Genomic DNA, 18,460 nt, shown 5'->3' on the forward strand with positions numbered 1-18,460 from the left:
ATGCTAAACATTTTTCTTTTTAAAAGTTAGAAAAACTTATGATTTGGTCATATATATTTGGTATGATTTATGTTTCAAGAATTTGTATAAAGCACAGCAAGCATTTTAATATATTTCTTTTTTTTTAAACAGGAAAGTCAAGAGGTATGTTGGTGTGAAACAGAAAAATTCATCGCTCTAGCAATGTTTTGATATATACAAAATCCACCTAGTCCCTGGAGTATTACATCTACCCTAGTGAAGTTACTGGCTTTTTTTCTGTCAAGTATCCCTTTTATTATTGCTCCCACTGATCTTTTTTAAAATACGTATTCTATAATTTTCTTTTTATATATTAGAAATATGTAACTTACAGCAAGAATTCCTGAATGGCTCTTGATAATTAATGTGATTGTGTTATGCTAAAAGAAGCCGAAGGTAGTTAAACTTAACTTGTTCATTGGCCAGTATGTTCTTATTGGGGAGAAATAGTTTTGCTTAAGATACATGAAATATGTGTGTGTGTGTGTGTGTGTGTGTGTAACAACAACAACAACATGGAGGGAACCTAATCACTAGAAAGCCTAGAAGAAAGAACATTTGTATTGGAGTATAATATATTTTTGTTGAGTTAGCAGTGGCATTTTGGCCATGCTTTTTTTTGAATCACCATGAGATACAGAGTTACAAAGCTGTTCATGGGGGGGGTTTCAGTCATACAGTGTTCCAGTAAAGCTATGCTTTATTAACCCAGTTATTAAACTTCTGGATTTCAGTTGGCTAATATGGTGTAACACTACCATCTTCTTAATATTTTTGTTAATTTTATGAATAGAAGGCACAAAATGTACAATGGAACCTTAAAAATTAGATTCTTGGGGCTGTAGCGATAGCACAGCGGGTAGGGCGTTTGCCTTTCACGTGCCCAACCCGGGTTTGATTCCCAGCATCACATATGGTCCTGAGCACTGCCAGGAGTAATTCCTGAGTTCACAGCCAGGAGTAACTCCTGTGCATTGCCGGGTGTGACCCCCCCCCCATAAAAGAAAAAGTTCTTTGGGGCCAGAAAGATAGAACAGCGGATAGTGTGCTTGCCTTGCGCGCAACTTCAGTCCCTGGTACCATATATGGTTCCCCAAGACTTGCCAGGAGTGATAGCAGGCAGAACCAGGAGTAAGCCTGGAGCCCCACCTGGTGTAGTCCCAGAAACCAATAGCTGTTTCATTTATCTAAATGAGACATAGCTCTTCATTTATAACTCTTCAAAGTACAATGTCTGGCACTAGCACTGTTGCACTGTCCTTCCATGTTCATGGATTTGTTTGAGCGGGCACCAGTAACGTCTCCATTGTGAGACTTGTTACTGCTTTTGGCATATTGAATATGTCACGAATAGTTTGCCAGGCTTTGCCGTGTGGGCGCGATACTCTCGGTAGCTTGCCAGGCCCTCTGAGAGGGGCGGACGAATCAAACCCAGGCCAGCAGGGTTGGCTACATACAAGGCAAACACCCTACCCACTGTACTGTCGCTGCAGTCCATGAAAAAGAGGTTATATTCTTACATGTTAAGATCAGATTATTTATTTCTTTTATAATGAATGTGAAATGTCCTGTCCTAGAACAATTCTAAAAAGATTAGAGCCTTCCATTAATTTAGTTTGTGTGGTGTGTTCTTACTTACTTTTTGGTATATGTGTTAGCAAGAGATGATTTTTTTTCTCCCCTCTGTTCACAGGAATATATTAAGAAAGTACACAGTATCGGCCATTTTATGATAGTATATCGAAAGAGAAAGAGAAATTTTTCATGGTTTTTGCTATTCCTTGATTTTTATTTTTTTCTTTTTGGGTCACACCTGGCAATGCTCAGGGGTTACTCCTGGCTTTGCACTCAGGAATCACTCCTAGCAGTGCTCAGGGGACCATATGGGATGCTGGGAATCGAAACCGGGTTGGCCGTGTGCAAGGCAAACGCCCTACCCGCTATGCTATCACTCCAGCCCTGATTTTTGTTTAATTTTAAAGATCTTATTATTGAGTCACTGTGAGATAGATCTTTACAAAGCTGTTCATGATTTACAAAGTGTTCAACACCCATCCCTCTACCGTTGTACATTTCCCAACACTAGTGTCCCCAGTTTGTCTCCCATCACCTTCCCTTCTATTCTTTCAAATGTTATCAGATTTCTAATTATAGTTCCTTTTTTTTTGACAGATTCAGAAAAAACTCTATACATTAGAAGAGCACCTTAGCACTGAAATGCAAGCCAAAGAAGAACTAGAGCAGAAGTGCAAGTATGTAGATAATGAAATATATAGAGATCTTTAACCCCTTATTTAAAGAAAATTACAAAGTGATTATATAATTTTAAAATTTATAGTGTTTCTATTGTAAATTAGAATTATATTTTATTTATTGTCTCTTGATGTTTTTAGATCTGTTAATATTCGCTTAGAGAAAGTATCAAAGGAGCTAGAAGAAGAGGTAAAGTTTTTCTATACTTTTATCAGCGTTTTTGTTTGTAAAATAATTTGTGCTGTGCTCAAGGATGTGGTGCATTGATGCAGCAGTTATCTTGTGTGAGAGGCCCTGAGTTCAATTCCTGACACTGCATGGTCCCCTGAGCTCCATCAAGAATGACCTCTGAGGACTGAGTTTCATAGTAGCCCCCAAGAACTGCCAGTTTTGTTGGCCCAAACAATAATTGTTTTACCTGTAGGGTTCTCTTACTACTAGATTAATAAGTATCTTTATTTAGGGCAAAACTTATAGCATTGATGGATAAGACTACAATTACAGGATAACTAGGAAAGTGAACTTCATTTATTTTTTTTTCATGTGTATTTGTTTTGGTTTGGGGCCACACCAGGTGGTGCTTAGGGCTTACTCCTGGTTCTGTGCTCAAGACCTGCTCCTTTCAACAGGAGACCATAAGCAGTATGGCCAACTAAGGTTGGCCACTAACAAGGCAAGCACTTTACTGCCTGTATTATCTCTTTAGCCCCAATAGGCTTCATTTTGTATGTTTTGCAAGCAAGTTAATTTAGTATATGTTCCAAATAGAAAAATGACATTTGAGACTGGGGAAACAGTTTAAAGAGCTAGAGCCCTTGTGTGGCATATACGTGATATTGAATGAGATACCCAGAGCACTGCCTGGTTTCCCACATGCCCTCAGGAATAGCCTTGGTGGCCTTTGCCACCATTATGCCTGAGCAGTATTGCAGGCTGGCCAGTTATTCGACTGTGCTGTTGGGGAGAGGCCCAGAAAATTTATGTTTGTGTTAACATGGCTTAAAAATAGAACACTTGGTTGGTTGATTTGTTTGTTTGTTTTTAGATAGCTGTTCATAACATCTTAAACCTATTGTTTGTGTTAACCAAGTATGTCTTTGTTAATGGAAAGTTAGAGAAAGTTTGACTTGATAGTAGGCAAAACACTTATGATTTTGATTTTTTTTTTAAGAGCATGTGCTATTTGGGGTCTAGGGATGTAGCGAAGTGGTAGATCACTAGCCTTGCATAATTGAAGTGGTAGGTGCAGTCTCTGGCACCACTGAAAAAAAAAGTATGTGCTATTTTTGTTTTTTGCCTGTTTGTTTCTGGGTCATACTTGGCAATGCTGAGGGCTTACTCCTGGCTCTTTGCTCAGGAATCACTTAGGTAGAACTCAGAGGACCATCTGGGCACTGGGGCACTCAGGGATCATTCCTTTTGGTACTCAGGGAACCATATTGAATGCTGGAGATTGAACCTGGTTCAGTCGCATGGAAGGCAGTCTCTCTACTCACAGTTCTGTCTCTCCACCCCATTATTGCAATTTTAACACAGCAGCAATTAGAGCATTTTTTAAGAAAATTTTTAAAATTTGCTTAAAATAACTGCTATTTTTAATTTTTATTTTTATATACACTTTCCTTTGTATAACTTAACCATTATTTCAGGTTACCTTAAGGAAAAATGTGGAATCAGCATTAAGGCAATTAGAAAGAGAAAAAGCACTTCTTCAGCACAAAAATGCAGAATATCAACGGAAAGCAGATCATGAAGCAGACAAGAAACGGAATTTGGAAAATGATGGTTCGTGATGTGGAATATTTAATACTTAGAAAAACTTTACATGTACATTTTATGTTGAAACTGAATTGCTTTTTTTAAAAATCGTAGTTAACAGTTTAAAAGATCAACTTGAAGATTTGAAAAAAAGAAACCAGAACTCTCAAATATCCTCTGAGAAAGTGAATCAACTCCAGAGACAAGTAAGTTGATTCTTGTTTACAATAAGGATACCTAATCTTATTTATAACTTTTAATATTAATTGGCAGTGGTACAGAAAAGTTTTGCCTGTAATATTAGAGGGAAATCCTTAGGAAATTATTTTGGGCTTTTACTTATATTATTTATTATGGGTAATAAATTAAAATATTTTCATTATATAGACCTGTTTTTAATTTTTTTTTCTTTGAATGGAATAATAGCTGGATGAAACTAATGCTTTGCTGAGAGCAGAATCTGATACTGCAGCTCGATTAAGAAAAACCCAGGCAGAAAGTTCAAAGCAAATTCAGCAGTTGGAATCTAACAATAGAGATCTACAAGATAAAAATTGCCTTTTGGAGACTGCCAAGTTAAAGCTTGAAAAAGACTTTATCAATCTTCAGTCAGTTCTAGAATCTGAAAGGAGGGACCGAACCCATGGATCAGAAATAATTAATGATTTACAAGGTATCAAAATATAAATTACTCTTAAATTTATCCTTATGATTTGTAATTTGGAGATAGTGTAAATGGATAATAAGATGAACATGGGCAATTCTGATTTTGCTATTCTGTTCTAGAAACCATATTAGAAATTCATTGACTTACAGTTTTGGAAATGAAAAATAGGTTTTCAAATAATAGAAAGTATTTTTTTTTAAATTTTTATTAGTGAATCACTGTGGGGTACAATTACAGACTTACAAACTTTCGTGCTTGCATTTTAGTCATACAATGATCGAGTACCAATCCCTCTAACAGTGCCCATTCTCCACCACCAATGATCCCAGTATCCCTCCCACCACCCCCGCCCCACAAATAGTAGAAAGTATTTTAAGTATTGTAAGTACTGTTCACTTTTTCAGTGACAGACTGGGTTCCAGTTCACTAAAGTTTCCTACCAATAATTATAAAACTTTGGTCATAAATAATAGCTTCAGCATATATATATAATGTTTCCCAATCTTTTGAGCATCTTTTAAAATTATTTTTATTGAGGTAATGTTTAATAAGATATGTTTTAGTTGTATAGTTTTACATTTCCAATTTTTCATTCCTGATTTAATATATATATTTTATGGTCTTTCTGGCTTTTTGTTTTTAATGTTGCAATTTTAGGTCGATTATCTGGCCTAGAAGAAGATGTGAAGAATGGCAAAATCTTGTTAGCAAAAGTAGAGATAGAAAAGAGACAGCTACAGGAGAGATTTACTGATTTGGAGAAGGTAAACATATTCATCTTTGTGTTTATGTTAAGCAAAACGTAGACTTTCTCATGGGAAAGCTTATTCTGAAACATGGGAAATGAGTTCCTGAGATATTTTTGTATACTCATGGTCTGATATTTATATTTTATGGTATAAACTAGATAGTCATGTATATTTTAAAGCTTATCATGACACTATGAAGCAGCCTTCAGATTATTAGATGCTTATGAAAGAAGATAACCATCTTGGATTAAGTATAATGAGTATGCTTCTCAAGGAATCCAAGGTAACTCAAATCTTGACATGCTTTAAAAATTACATAAAGTTAGCTTAGGGGAGACAGCTTAAAGGGCTGAAGGCTGAAGTGCGTGTTTTGCATGCTGAAGTCCTGGGTACGATCCTCTGGCGTTGAACGGTCTCCAAGCAACCTGGGAACGACCCCCAACCACTGAACTTGGAGTAGCCTAAACACAAAAATATTACATAAAGTTAGGATTTTAAAAAAAAGTTATTATTACTTGCATAAAGTTATTATGATAGTTTTTCTTCAAAAAGTATAAGGCAAGCTAGTGAGCATACTTTGCATACAGGAGTCCCGCCTTTAGTCCCTTGGATCACATGATTCCCAAAGCATCACTGAGAGTAACCCCCATGTACCAACAGGGTGACCACTCACTCGTGCTCAAAAAAAATTGTATATCAGTGATGACATCTAGTCTCTATGAAGTTAATATTTTATTTTTGTATTTAAATACTAATACTGTTTTCTATAGAAATAAGAGGATGCAGTCTTTGTGTTTAGCAATCTCGCAATCTGTCAGATAATTTTTAAAGTAATAATAAATCACAGATAATTATAACGCACTGTGATAAACACAGAATGATATCCGTATGGTCAGAGCGTCTTGCATATAACTGAATGAATTTAGGACAGGATTAATTGGTGGGGTAAAGGGACTTCTGAGCTTCTCAACTGTCATATGAGAAATGCACATCAGATAGGAATTTATGAAGCAAAATCTCTTGAAATATGAACAGTTAAATATTTCTGGAGTATAGAACAGAGGTAATAGAGTTTTAATATTTAAGGAAATACAATGAATATTTAGTATGGCAGGTCATATTGCTTCTGTTGCAGTAACCCACTTCTGCTGTAATATATCAATAGGCCATAATTGGCCCGTAGACCATCATAGTCCTTATGTTGTAGGACAAGGAATTCAGTGATTGAAATTCGGGTACAGAGCTTGTCCTGAGGTAACTAAGGAAAGGTTGTCATTGCTCTGTGAAGAAACATTTTTCGTTTCTTGATCCATCTAGGAAACATAGTAGGATAGCCACGGAATGCCTTAGAATTGGATGATCTTTTTGGAGGTTCATTTAAAATAGATGGCTTGGCACTATGTAGAGAATTAATTGAGGAAAAGAGGCAGAAAGACTTATCAGAGACTTCTTCAGTAAATCTGCATATACAGTTCAGTAGTTACAAGGATAAAAAGAGGACTGAGTCAGGAATATTTGAGGGAGAAATATTCTAGGTTCCTATGTTGTGATAAGAAATATCATTACTAGTAAAAATTAAGTGAAAAATAACTCTCCCCAAGGAATAAATACATTGTTAGATCCATTTGAGCGCTCATGTTTGAGGTGCCTTTGAAGTTGTAAATTAGGATGTGTACAAAGCAGTAAATTGTGATAACAGAAGTTAGAAATAATTGAGAATTATCAGTGCAGATGTATCTGAAATCGCACGAGTAAAGGAGCACATCTGGAAAGAGATTGTTTAGAGAGGTAGAAGTTTTTAAGGGCAGAATAAACTACACTGTTGGTGGATTGTATGTTTCAAAGGAAATAATTTTCCATTTTATTCAGAAAATAAGAAATACCTTTACTTGTGATATAAACTATAGGAAATAATTAAAGAATCTTTTGAGCTATACAGAAAATTTACTTATTAAAATGGACTCATTATTAAAGATTTTTTCGTTTTGGGGCAACACCCAGCAGTGCTCAGGGATTAGTCCTGACTCTGCTCAGGGATCACTCCAGGAAGAAAAGGGACCACAGGGGTTGCGGGGTTGTTAACCCAGGTCAACGCATGCAAAGCAAGCATCTAGACTGCTGTACTGTCTCTCTGGCTCCTATTAAAGATTCTAAACTTGAAATAGTTCCCCTATATGGGGTATAAAAATAAAGGATTTGGGAGGCTGGAAAGATCAAACAGTGGCTTGCCTTGTGCAGAGCTAGCCTAAGTTAATCTGTAGTTCCCCATATTCCCCACATAGCCCGATCAGCAGGTGTGGCCTAAAAATAAAAGCAAAAAAAATAGAGGATTCTGAGATGAATTTTTTCTTAGGTATATAACAAAGGGCAAAATAGGTATATTTTAAAAGTTTGAGAAATTATAATAGGAAGATGAAGTGTTGTGGCAAAAGACGACTAACTGCAAAGAGCCATCAGCATTTAGGTGATAACAAAGGAAAACTTAACATAGAACTGGAAGATGCGAAACAGGATGTGGAAAACCAAGTGAATCCATCATCAGATATGGTAAGCAAATAGTTTCAAGGGCAACAGTCACTTCAGATGAAAGAAAGAATGTGATTGGTTAGTTTATAATCTCATATGCGTCAAACAGAAGAATGGAGATACAGGAGATGTGCACAGGGGAGAGAGGACAGAGAGGAGGGTAAGTAAGAAGCATTCTTACTAACTCTGAAATCTAGCCTCATTTTGTGAGCCAGGTTTTTTTCTCCTTCTTTTAAATAGGAAAAGAACAACATGGAAATAGATATGACATACCAACTAAAAGTTATACAGCAGAGCTTAGAACAAGAGGAAACGGAACATAAGACAACAAAAGCAAGGCTGGCAGATAAAAATAAAATTTATGAATCAATTGAAGAAGCAAAATCAGAAGCCATGAAAGGTAAGCAATTATGTGTGTGTGTGTGTGTGTGTGTGTGTGTGTTTGGGCGGGACTGGGGGTAGGGCAATGCTCAGAGCTATATGAGATTTTGTATGCAGGGGAACTATGTACTGTTGGGAGTAAACTGGGAGTTTGATCCTGGGTGAACTGCAATGCAAGGAAAAAGTCTAATTTTCTTGTACTATCTCTTTAGCCCCCAAAAGATAAAAAGCATTTTTTAAAGTGTTTCTTGGGACCATAGAGATAGCTCAGTGTGCTAGAACTCTTGTTTTATAACCAAGAAGTTTGGTTCAATCTCTAGCACTGCATGTTGTAAATTAAGATGTGTACAAAGCAGTAAATTGTGATAACAGAAGTTGTCACCAGGAGCAACCACCATGCACCACTGGATGTGGCCCAAAACACACACATGCATGCACACACATAATTTGTTTATTAGTCATTGCCAGAAACTAGAAACTGCAATTTCCAGGGCAAGGGATAGAATTGGCTTAATAGTAGAACTTAAGCTTCACATATTTGGGTACAATCCCACAAAAACAACTTTCACAGAAACAATGCTTGAATTATTTTTCTCTTTCTTTATGACCACAATCATTTCTAAAGTACAGTCTGTTCAACAAAGTTTTAGATCTGGGGCTGGACACGTGTGCAAGGCAACATCTTGGGTTGGACAGATAGTGCTGAGGGTATAGCCCTTTATTTGCATGTAGCCAACACACATTCAATCCCTGGCACCACATATAATCTCCTGTGCATTGCCGGTGTGACCCAAAAACAACAACAAAAAATTTTTAATCTAAAACATTAATATTTAAGTGGTATCAGTAGTGACAGACACAGAAGTATGAAGTTAAACACTCAGTTTCAGGGATGTACTCTTTTTTTATAATATTGACAGTTCACCAATTTGTGTTAGAAAATTCTTGCCAGTTTATGCAGGATAAAGAATTACAAATAGGGGCTGGAGCCAGAGTACAGTGAGTAGAGTGTTTGCCTGGCATGTGGCTGACCCAGGCTCCATCCTCTGTACTCCATATGCTCCCGATCCCTACCAGGGGTGATCCCTGAGTGCAGAGCCAGGAATAAGTCCTGAGCACTGCTGGATATGCCCGCCCCTTCAAAAACAAAATTTACAAATAATAACTGATTTAACTAGCATATAAATCCACTTTTTTTGGAACTTTGGTTTGAAGATATTAGCTAGATTTAGTGATTGAAAAAAAAAGCCACAAAAGAAGAAAAATATCACTGTATCACTGTCATCCTGTTGTTCATCGATTTCCTCGAGCAGGCACCAGTAACGTCTACTTCGTCCTAGCCCTGAGATCTTAGAAAGTGCCACATTCGAGGCTCCTTCAGGGTCAGGGGAATGAGACCCATCACTGTTACTGGTTTTTTGGCATGTTGAATACGCCATGGGGACTTTGTCAGACTCTGCTGTGAGGGCAGGATACTCTTGGTAGCCTGCCAGGTTCTCTAGAGTAAGAACTAGATAATAAGATGTTGCGCAGCAGGGTTTATAGTCTCTGGGTCTTGGCCATTGATGGGATTACACGGCGGGGGCAGTTGGTGGGTGTAACGCCTAGCTACTGGAAGATGGGGGATCTGGGTGGAGGAGGCCCAGTCCCAATCCGAGCAGGCTTGGAGATCTCAGCCCTGGGTCCCACACACCTGGGTTCCTCTGCTGGTTTCTTCATGCGTGAGGAACGTGTGGAGAGTGGTCTCAGCATGGCTGTGGTTGGTTCCGGAGGTCTTCGGCTGCTGGGGCTCTGCTTGGGGCAGGGAGGGGAACTCAAAGGAAGAAGAAAAATATATACAATACTAATGAATCTAGTTAAGTTTTCTGCAAACCAGCCTTATTGCAATATCTTGGATTATTTCTTGTTCTCCAAATTTTTTTTTAAATCATGATGGATTTGAAGTTTCAAAAGAATCAGTCAAGTATTTTTATAAAAGAATCACAGAGTTTTAAAAAGAGAACACTAGTTTATAATGTTATAGCCTGAGGTTTACATCAGCATAAATCAGCAGCTGATAATACATTATGTTATTTATAATACATTATGTTTACCACTCTCCAGATCTTTTCTTCATCTTACACTTGGCTCCTTTACCTGATTTACCCATCCACTTCCTCTTTTTCTTCTGGTAAATACCAATTTGTGGGGCTGGAGACATAGTATCTGGTTTAGGTACTTGCCTCCCTCATTCCTAACCTTCCTCCTGGGTAAACTCAGTGCTCTGGACTGAGTCTTAAGGTTTATATTCATTGACCATTGTCTGTTCCCTGGCTTTATTTCTTTATATTCCTCATACATGTGATATCATCCAGTATTTTTATATCTCCTAATTTAGTTTAATATGATACCCTCTCGTTTCTCCTAAATGATAGCAAAATGAAAGTGTTAATAACAGTAGTAATCATTATGTAGATACAATATCTCATAGTTTATCCATTCATCTGTTGTGGACAGTTGAGTGTTTCCAGGTTTTAGCTATTGTAAATAGTGTCACAGTGAACATAGGTGTGCATTTATCTTATCAAATTAATATTTGCGTTCTTGGAATTGATGCCAGGGAGTGGAATTGTTGGGTCATATGGTGGGTCACTTTATACCAGATACTTTGAGAATTCTCTGTACTGTTTTTCATGGAGACCAAGCCTCATTACATTTCTACCAACAGTGAAAGAGGGTTCTTTTTATTTATCCCCATCAGCACTCATTGTTTCCAGTCCTTTTTTGGTCTGGTTTGGTTTTTGTTTGGGGGACCACACCCAGTGGTGCACAGGGGCTATTCCTGGTTTTGTGACAGACTCAGAAATAACCCCTGGTTGTGCTCGGGGGTTCATATGCAGTGCCAGTAAGCACCTTATCTTTTGGACTCTTTCTCTGGTCCAAGGTTCTGGTCCTTTTGCACCACATTGTTCTCATTGATGTGAAGTCATATTTCATTGATTTATTTTTTTTTCTTTTGAATTTTTGGCCATACCAACGAATTCCTAGGAGACTGTATAGTGCCAAGGATTGAATCCAGCTCCTGGAAATTGCAAACTCTTGTAGCATTGGGGCTCCCAGACAGCTGGGACAAGGCTCTGCACATGTGAGAGACACCAGTGATCAGACTCGGGGCATTATGTTTCCAAGGCAGCACTTCCTGCCACTAAACTATCCCTGTGCCCAGGCTGGTAAACTGTGATTCCCTGAAAGTGAAGTTCAAGGGTGAACTTGTTGACATATGAAATTTGTCAAAAGGAGTGATGAGGATATTAAATTGGGAATTAAAATTACCTTAAGTTGGGGGCATAGGGATGATATAGGAAGTAAAGCTCTTGCTTGCCTTGCCTGCAACTGTGGTGACTGTGGCCCTGGCATCACATATGATTCCGATCTCCGGTACCACGTGTGATTTCTGAGTACAGAGCCAGGAATGACCTTGGAGCACTGTTGCATGTGGCCCAAAACTAAATAAATGATTTTTTAAAAGTGGTATTATTTTAATTGCACTTTGTCATATATTTGGTATGTCCCTTTTGATTTATTATTATATCCCTTCTTGTGGAACTAGAAATGGAAAAAAAGCTTTTGGAGGAAAGAACGTTGAAACAGAAAGTGGAGAACCTATTGCTGGAAGCTGAGAAAAGATGTTCTATATTAGATTGTGACCTCAAACAATCTCAACAGAAAATAAATGAACTTCTTAAACAGAAAGATGTGCTAAATGAGGATGTAAGTATGGTATTTACTACTAAATAATAAACGAGGTTTTTATAAACATTCATTGATGACTTCATCAATGAAGATGATGCAGAAAAAAAAGGGCTTTTTTTATGAAATAATATATTATAACCTCTTGATTTTATTGAGTTTCAATGATAAACTAATAAGAAATAGTTAAAGACCACATTTTAAGATACAACTCAAAAATACCCCCAAAGTGTATTATTTTCTTTTTAAAATTAAGCTCTCTTGAATTTAGCTAATAAGAATTTGTGAGAGTGTTAATGTTGTGTTTTAAGTTGGGACAGTATTACCAGTATTACTAAACTATGCCCACAATCAAAGAGACTCCACCACCGATCGGTCTACTTTGGGCCCATTCTGTTTATACCTTTTTCTCCCCTGTATGTGTCCACCCCCACTCCTTGATAACATCAGTTCTGTAGACAGAGTCTAAGAATACAAAAGGATTTATGTGTGAAAAAAATGAACTGTTTAGGACAAAAGCCTGTTTCATAAGATTGTTTACTGCTAGCTTAACTGGTAACACAAATCAAAATAATTTATTTGTATATCAAATACACATTTTTTATTTTTTAGGTTAGAAACTTGACATTAAAGATAGAGCAAGAAACTCAAAAACGTTGCCTTACACAAAATGACTTGAAGATGCAAACACAGCAAGTTAACACACTAAAAATGTCAGAAAAGCAGCTAAAGCAGGAGAATAATCATCTTATGGAAATGAAAATGAGTTTAGAAAAACAAAATGCTGAACTTCGAAAGTAAGTTGATTGTTTAAGACTAAGTTTTATTAATACAACTCTTCATGTGTTGTGTCTTAGGTTTGATTTATCTTTCAACCAAAGGGATTTTCTCTTAACCATTTTTATTTTCATGATTTTTTTTTTGTCTATACAAGTTGCGTAACACTCCTATATTTCGTGTCATGGATGTGAATATATAATTTGATTTAGTGGTTTATTATTTAACACTATACTTTTTTTTTTAAGGGAGGTACCTAGGCCAGAGTGATAGTATAACAAGTAGGGCATTTGCCTTGCTCACACCTGACCTTCGTTTGCTCCATGACCATCCCATATAGTCTCAAGCACCACCAGAAGTAATCCTGAATACAGAGCCAGGAGTAAACCCCCTGGGCAACACCGGGTGTTACCCCATCTCCCTCCCTTCTCCCTCTGGGACAAAAAGTAATAAAATAGGGACCAGACCTAATGGTGGGGAGGCAGAGAGAGACAAGGGCCATTCCTGCTGGTACTCGGCCTTGTGGTGGTGTCTAATGAATAGGTTCCCTGGGCCCAGCAGGGCTGTGGACTACATTACCAATCCAGTGGTACTTGGAAGTCCGTGCATTGCTGGAGAATCTAGCCCAGGTTCTCACAAATGCGAGAAATATCTTTGAGCCATATCACCTTTATACTATTAAAGTTATTAAGGACCTTAAGAAAGTTTGTGTATGAGTTATAGGTAATGATATTTTTGTTTTAGAAAATAGGAAAAAATTGATAGATGCATGCTACACAAACATATTTTATTACCTTTAGGAGCAATGATGTTATATATAGTCTCAAGAAAACAATACTAGAGAATAAATGAGAATTTTAAAGTGATGATGTTTAGAAAACGATTTAATCTTGTGGATCTTCTGAAAGGATCTTAGAGACTCCTAGGTTACTTAGGCCGCTCTTCATGTGCTGTTGTTTTTGTGTGTAATTTACTTAAATCTTTCAATGTACCACAGAGAACGTCAAGATGCAGATGGACAAATGAAAGAGCTACAAGATCAACTTGAAGCAGAGCAGTATTTCTCAGTAAGTTCCACAAGTCTCATCTGAAATTGTGATAGGATTTTTTTTTTTTTTGGTAATTTTTGCTGCAGAGCCAGGAGAATGATTCTTGTCTTTAAAATCGATCCTTTTTTTTTTTTTTTGGTCACACCCGGTGATGCACAGGGGTTACTCCTGGCGGTGCTCAGGGGACCATATGGGATGCTGAGAATCGAACCCGGATCGGCTGTGTGCAAGGCAAACGCCCTACCCGCTGTGCTATGTCTCCAGCCTCGAGAATAGATTCTTAAAACAAATACCAGGCTTGGGGTCAGGGAGATAATATAATGGGAGGCTTACTTGCCTTGTTTGTGTTCTGTCCAGCTTCGATCCGCAGCACCCCATCTGGTTCCCAAAGCATCACAAAGGTGATCCCTGATCACAGAACCAGAATTAAGCCCTGAACAATGCCAGGTGACAGTGTCTCTCCCCATTGGACACATTCACCCCCGAGCCACCCCAGAGTTTTGTTTTGATGGAGTATTATAAAAAAGATAACTGCAAAGGATTGTAGGTAGTTTAACAAAAAAAAATTTATTAGGAAAAATAGTTCTAAGCACATATTCTGTACCCTATAAAGTTGATTTTAAAAGTATTTTTATAATGAAAGTAATGTAATTGTCATTTTTACATTTGTGCTTTTTTAACATCAGTCTTAAAATCACCTTTTATTGATTGAAGCCAACACATTTTTTTCCTTATTTAAGTAAATATAATCTTTTTTCTACTAATCTTACATCTCTGTCATTTAGTGAAAAAAAAATTCACTCCATGCTATCCAGTTGAAAATCACACTTCCTGTTTGCATTACCACTAGTGAGACACATGCTCTCCCTTCACTATATTTCTCTGTAAATAAAAACTGTTTTTACTTCAAAAAGAAAAAAGAGAAAAATTGCATTTAAATTATCAGTCTGTTAACTACCAGAAATTAGAAGTTTATTAAACTACTAGTTTGCACAAGGTTTCAACATTATTTCTCTTAGGAACATACTTGTATAGTTTCAGCTTGTCTTTTTGTCTGGATAGATTTAGACTATCAAAATAATATTATTCCTGATAACTGTGATGATAAACATTTTGCTTTTTTTTTTTTTATGCTATTTAGACCCTCTATAAGACACAGGTTAGGGAGCTTAAAGAAGAATGCGAAGAAAAGACTAAACTTTGTAAAGAACTACAGCAGAAGAAACAGGAATTACAGGATGAAAGGTAAAAACCACAAAGCCCTATATGTGTTATTTTAGGAGCTTTTTTCCATGCTCCTAAAATAGATTCTGCTTAACTTTAATGAAAATTTTCTTTATGATGTGAGTTAGATAGAAGCGTTCACTGAATAGTAAGACATATGGACTGTATTTCATTGAACTTATAAAATGATCCCTCTCTAATATAGGGACTCGTTGGCTGCCCAATTGGAGATCACCTTGACCAAAGCAGATTCTGAACAGTTGGCTCGTTCAATTGCTGAAGAACAATATTCTGATTTGGAAAAGGAAAAGATCATGAAAGAGCTAGAAATCAAAGAGATGATGGCTAGGCACAAACAGGAACTCACTGAAAAAGATGCCACAATTGCATCTGTAAGTAAAATTTTTGGCTGTCTGTTGTTATAGCTAAATATGTCGTGGTTCTTCTTCAGAAAGCACTAGGGAGGTAAAATCAGTCCTAATGAAAAGCTGTTAGAAGGTTTTGTTTTTTTTTTCTCTGAGGCACTGCTGTTGGTATTTTGGGGAATCATACATTGCTGGAGATCGAACCCGAGACTCCCACATTAAACGCATGTGCCTTCAACCCTTTGAATTATCTCCCTGACCTCTGGATATAGATTTTTTTGATTCAATTATATCAGCTTCTCAGTGTTTTTTGATGGAGAGGTTGAAAAATGAACTACATCTAACAATTTAACCTTTCGGTAAATTCAGAGTTAAAGGAGTAAAGTGAAAGGAAAATACCAGAAACAGAAAACAGTTAATCTCACTCAACAAAATTTCGTTCAAAGGAATCTTGAAACTGCCATGAACATTAATCACATGTGGTTGAAAAAAATTTCAATGAAAATTTTAAAAGGAAGTGTCAAATACGTTTATTTGCCTTTTCACTTGCCAGATTTATAAAAATAGTAGTAATTTTCAAAGGTGGTACTGGAACAGAACTATTTATTTCTGTGAAAGTAAGTTTTTCAGTATTTGCAGGAATACACTTTGATTCTATATAGGGGTAATATAAGTGCTTGCCTTGCATTTAGTCGACCTGAGTTCAGTGGGCACCACCAGGCATCGCGATCCCTGAGGTCAGAACCAGGGAACCCTTAGCATAGTTGAGTGTGGCTCAGAAACCACACAATAACAAGTGTAATAAAATGATACAATCATGGATGAAGGGAAGAATGAACACATAGTGATAAAAAAATTCCTTCACAAGCTAAAGTATTATGTAGGACTAAAGTTGCTTGCCTTCTACATGGCCAAACCCAGTTTGATAACCACCACCACATACGAATCTGTGAGTGACCCTTCAATGCCACCTTCTATGGCTCAAGTTTTAAAAAAGGAAGAGTAAAGAAAAATTGCCTTCCAGAAAGATTAAAAAATAGAATTTGGAGGGAATACAATAGGATATTAATTTCTTTAGTAAGATTGCATTTTTGGTCTTAAAATAATCTTCTGAAATTTGTTTACTCTGCCTGAATGCGGACCTTTGTTGTTGACTATTTTTTCATTTGCCCAACATTTTTCTCATTAAAAAATATTACCAAGCCATCCCAGTCATACTGCTCATTCCCTTATGCATGTGTCTCCACTTAGGTAGCTCACTCCTTAGAAGATTTTTACCCCAAAGCTTAGTCTGACACTCATTTAAATGTAAGTACCCTTATTCTCCCCTGGAGTGTGTAAGGGTACATTTTTTTTTCCCTTTATTGTATTTTATTTTTTTTTAAAGTTGTAGCTTTACAATTTTTTGTGCTTTGGTTTCAATTATACAATGATCAGATACCCATCCCTCCACCAGTGCCCATTTTCCACCACCATGGATAATATCCCTCCCACCCCCATCCCCCCATCCCCCCTGTCTCTGTGGCAGGGCAATCCCCTGTGTTCTCTCTCTCCTTTTGGGTGTTGTGGTCTGCAAAAGAGGCATTGAGTGGCAAACATGTTCAGTCCATAGTCTACTTTCTACATGCATCTCCCCTCCTGGGAGGATCCTCCAAACATCCTTTATTTGGTGCTCCCTTCTCTATCTGAACTGCCCTTTCCTCTAGGATACCCGGCTGGCCTCTAAGTTATGGAGTAATCCTCCTGGTGCTGATCTCAGCTATTCTTGGGTATTAAGGGTACATTTTAATGTCTATCATTTAAAAAAATTATTTGAGATAGGGCAGTTTTTTGTTTGTTTTCTGGAGTGTATGTGAAGTGTGTTAAAGGTAATTTGGTAAGGTAGATCAAAGACATGAAGTGTAGAGATGGGATATACTTTTAAAAAAAGAGTTTTAATAACATTTTTGAGGCATGGCGGGACATGACACGTATTCCTTTTTGATTTATTAGCTTGAAGAAACAAATAGGACACTAACCAGTGATGTTGCCAATCTTGCTAATGAGAAAGAGGAATTAAACAACAAGTTAAAAGATGCTCAAGAACGTATGTATTAACAAAGACAGGTTTATTCTTAATATGCTTATTCTTAATATTTGTCAGATGCTATATTTATTAACATACTTTTGTATTTTTAATGTTTTAGAACTATCAAGATTAAAAGATGAAGAGATTAGTGCAACTGCTATTAAAGCACAATTTGAGAAGCAGCTGTTAACTGAAAGAACACTTAAAACTCAAGTATGTATAGTAGATTCTAGATAGGGTCTTAAACTTTTTAGCATGTCTCTTATGGCTTCTAAATCTATAGATTAACATTAACTTATTGAATGTATTGGTATTTGTGGTTAATGATTTTTACCCGATCGAGAGGACCTTGATTAACATCATCCAGTTCAGAATTCATGAAAGCTTGTAATTTTTTTGTTTGGAATATTTTCTTTTAATCTTTTAAAATTGTAATAGCCAGTTATTCTGCTCTTAAGAAAACTGTAGAAAATAATCATTTGCTGATAGCGAGAAAAAAAAAGTTTAGTCTGAAGAAACACCTGTGAATATTAAATAACCCTTGTCAACTCCATATATAAGCAGCATGTGTGCATTTGGCGCCCAGATACTCTCTTAATTGTTGGATGTGTTGTATTTAATATGATTCCAATGCAGAATTCTCTTCTCTTGTGAATAAAAGATCTACCTTGTTAAAGTTACTTTTTAAAAAATAAATCAAACTTAAAAAATTTAAATTACATTTCTTAGAGAACACTTAAGCGAAAAACTAGTATAAACTAGGGAAAATCATGAATAATGGAAGTATGTTATTTAATGTAGAAAGTATATGTGGAATAGGATATTATTAGTAGTTGTTTAGGTTACTCTTATTGGTGGGTTCTGAAGATGTATTTATAACAAGGTTTATTTAT

At 36.7% G+C, this 18,460-nt stretch overlaps 1 protein-coding gene across 2 annotated transcripts in view; it reads left to right on the forward strand.

The window, feature by feature from the left end:
* Positions 1-18,460, forward strand: part of ROCK2 (Rho associated coiled-coil containing protein kinase 2) — a 112,183-nt gene that overhangs the window by 74,136 nt on the left and 19,587 nt on the right. For both annotated transcript variants that reach the window (XM_056122926.1, XM_056122932.1), the window contains exons 11-25: positions 133-144; positions 2,194-2,273; positions 2,415-2,463; positions 3,924-4,059; positions 4,147-4,238; positions 4,459-4,705; positions 5,357-5,463; positions 8,215-8,374; positions 11,945-12,105; positions 12,697-12,881; positions 13,859-13,928; positions 15,052-15,155; positions 15,340-15,526; positions 17,492-17,585; positions 17,686-17,780. In XM_056122926.1, the coding sequence (XP_055978901.1) occupies positions 133-144; positions 2,194-2,273; positions 2,415-2,463; positions 3,924-4,059; positions 4,147-4,238; positions 4,459-4,705; positions 5,357-5,463; positions 8,215-8,374; positions 11,945-12,105; positions 12,697-12,881; positions 13,859-13,928; positions 15,052-15,155; positions 15,340-15,526; positions 17,492-17,585; positions 17,686-17,780 (1,779 nt within the window). The remainder of the gene's footprint in view (positions 1-132; positions 145-2,193; positions 2,274-2,414; positions 2,464-3,923; positions 4,060-4,146; positions 4,239-4,458; positions 4,706-5,356; positions 5,464-8,214; positions 8,375-11,944; positions 12,106-12,696; positions 12,882-13,858; positions 13,929-15,051; positions 15,156-15,339; positions 15,527-17,491; positions 17,586-17,685; positions 17,781-18,460) is intronic.

Source organism: Sorex fumeus, unplaced genomic scaffold (assembly GCF_029834395.1).
Source record: "Sorex fumeus unplaced genomic scaffold, SorFum_2.1 ptg000006l, whole genome shotgun sequence".
Taxonomy (NCBI): domain Eukaryota; kingdom Metazoa; phylum Chordata; class Mammalia; order Eulipotyphla; family Soricidae; genus Sorex; species Sorex fumeus.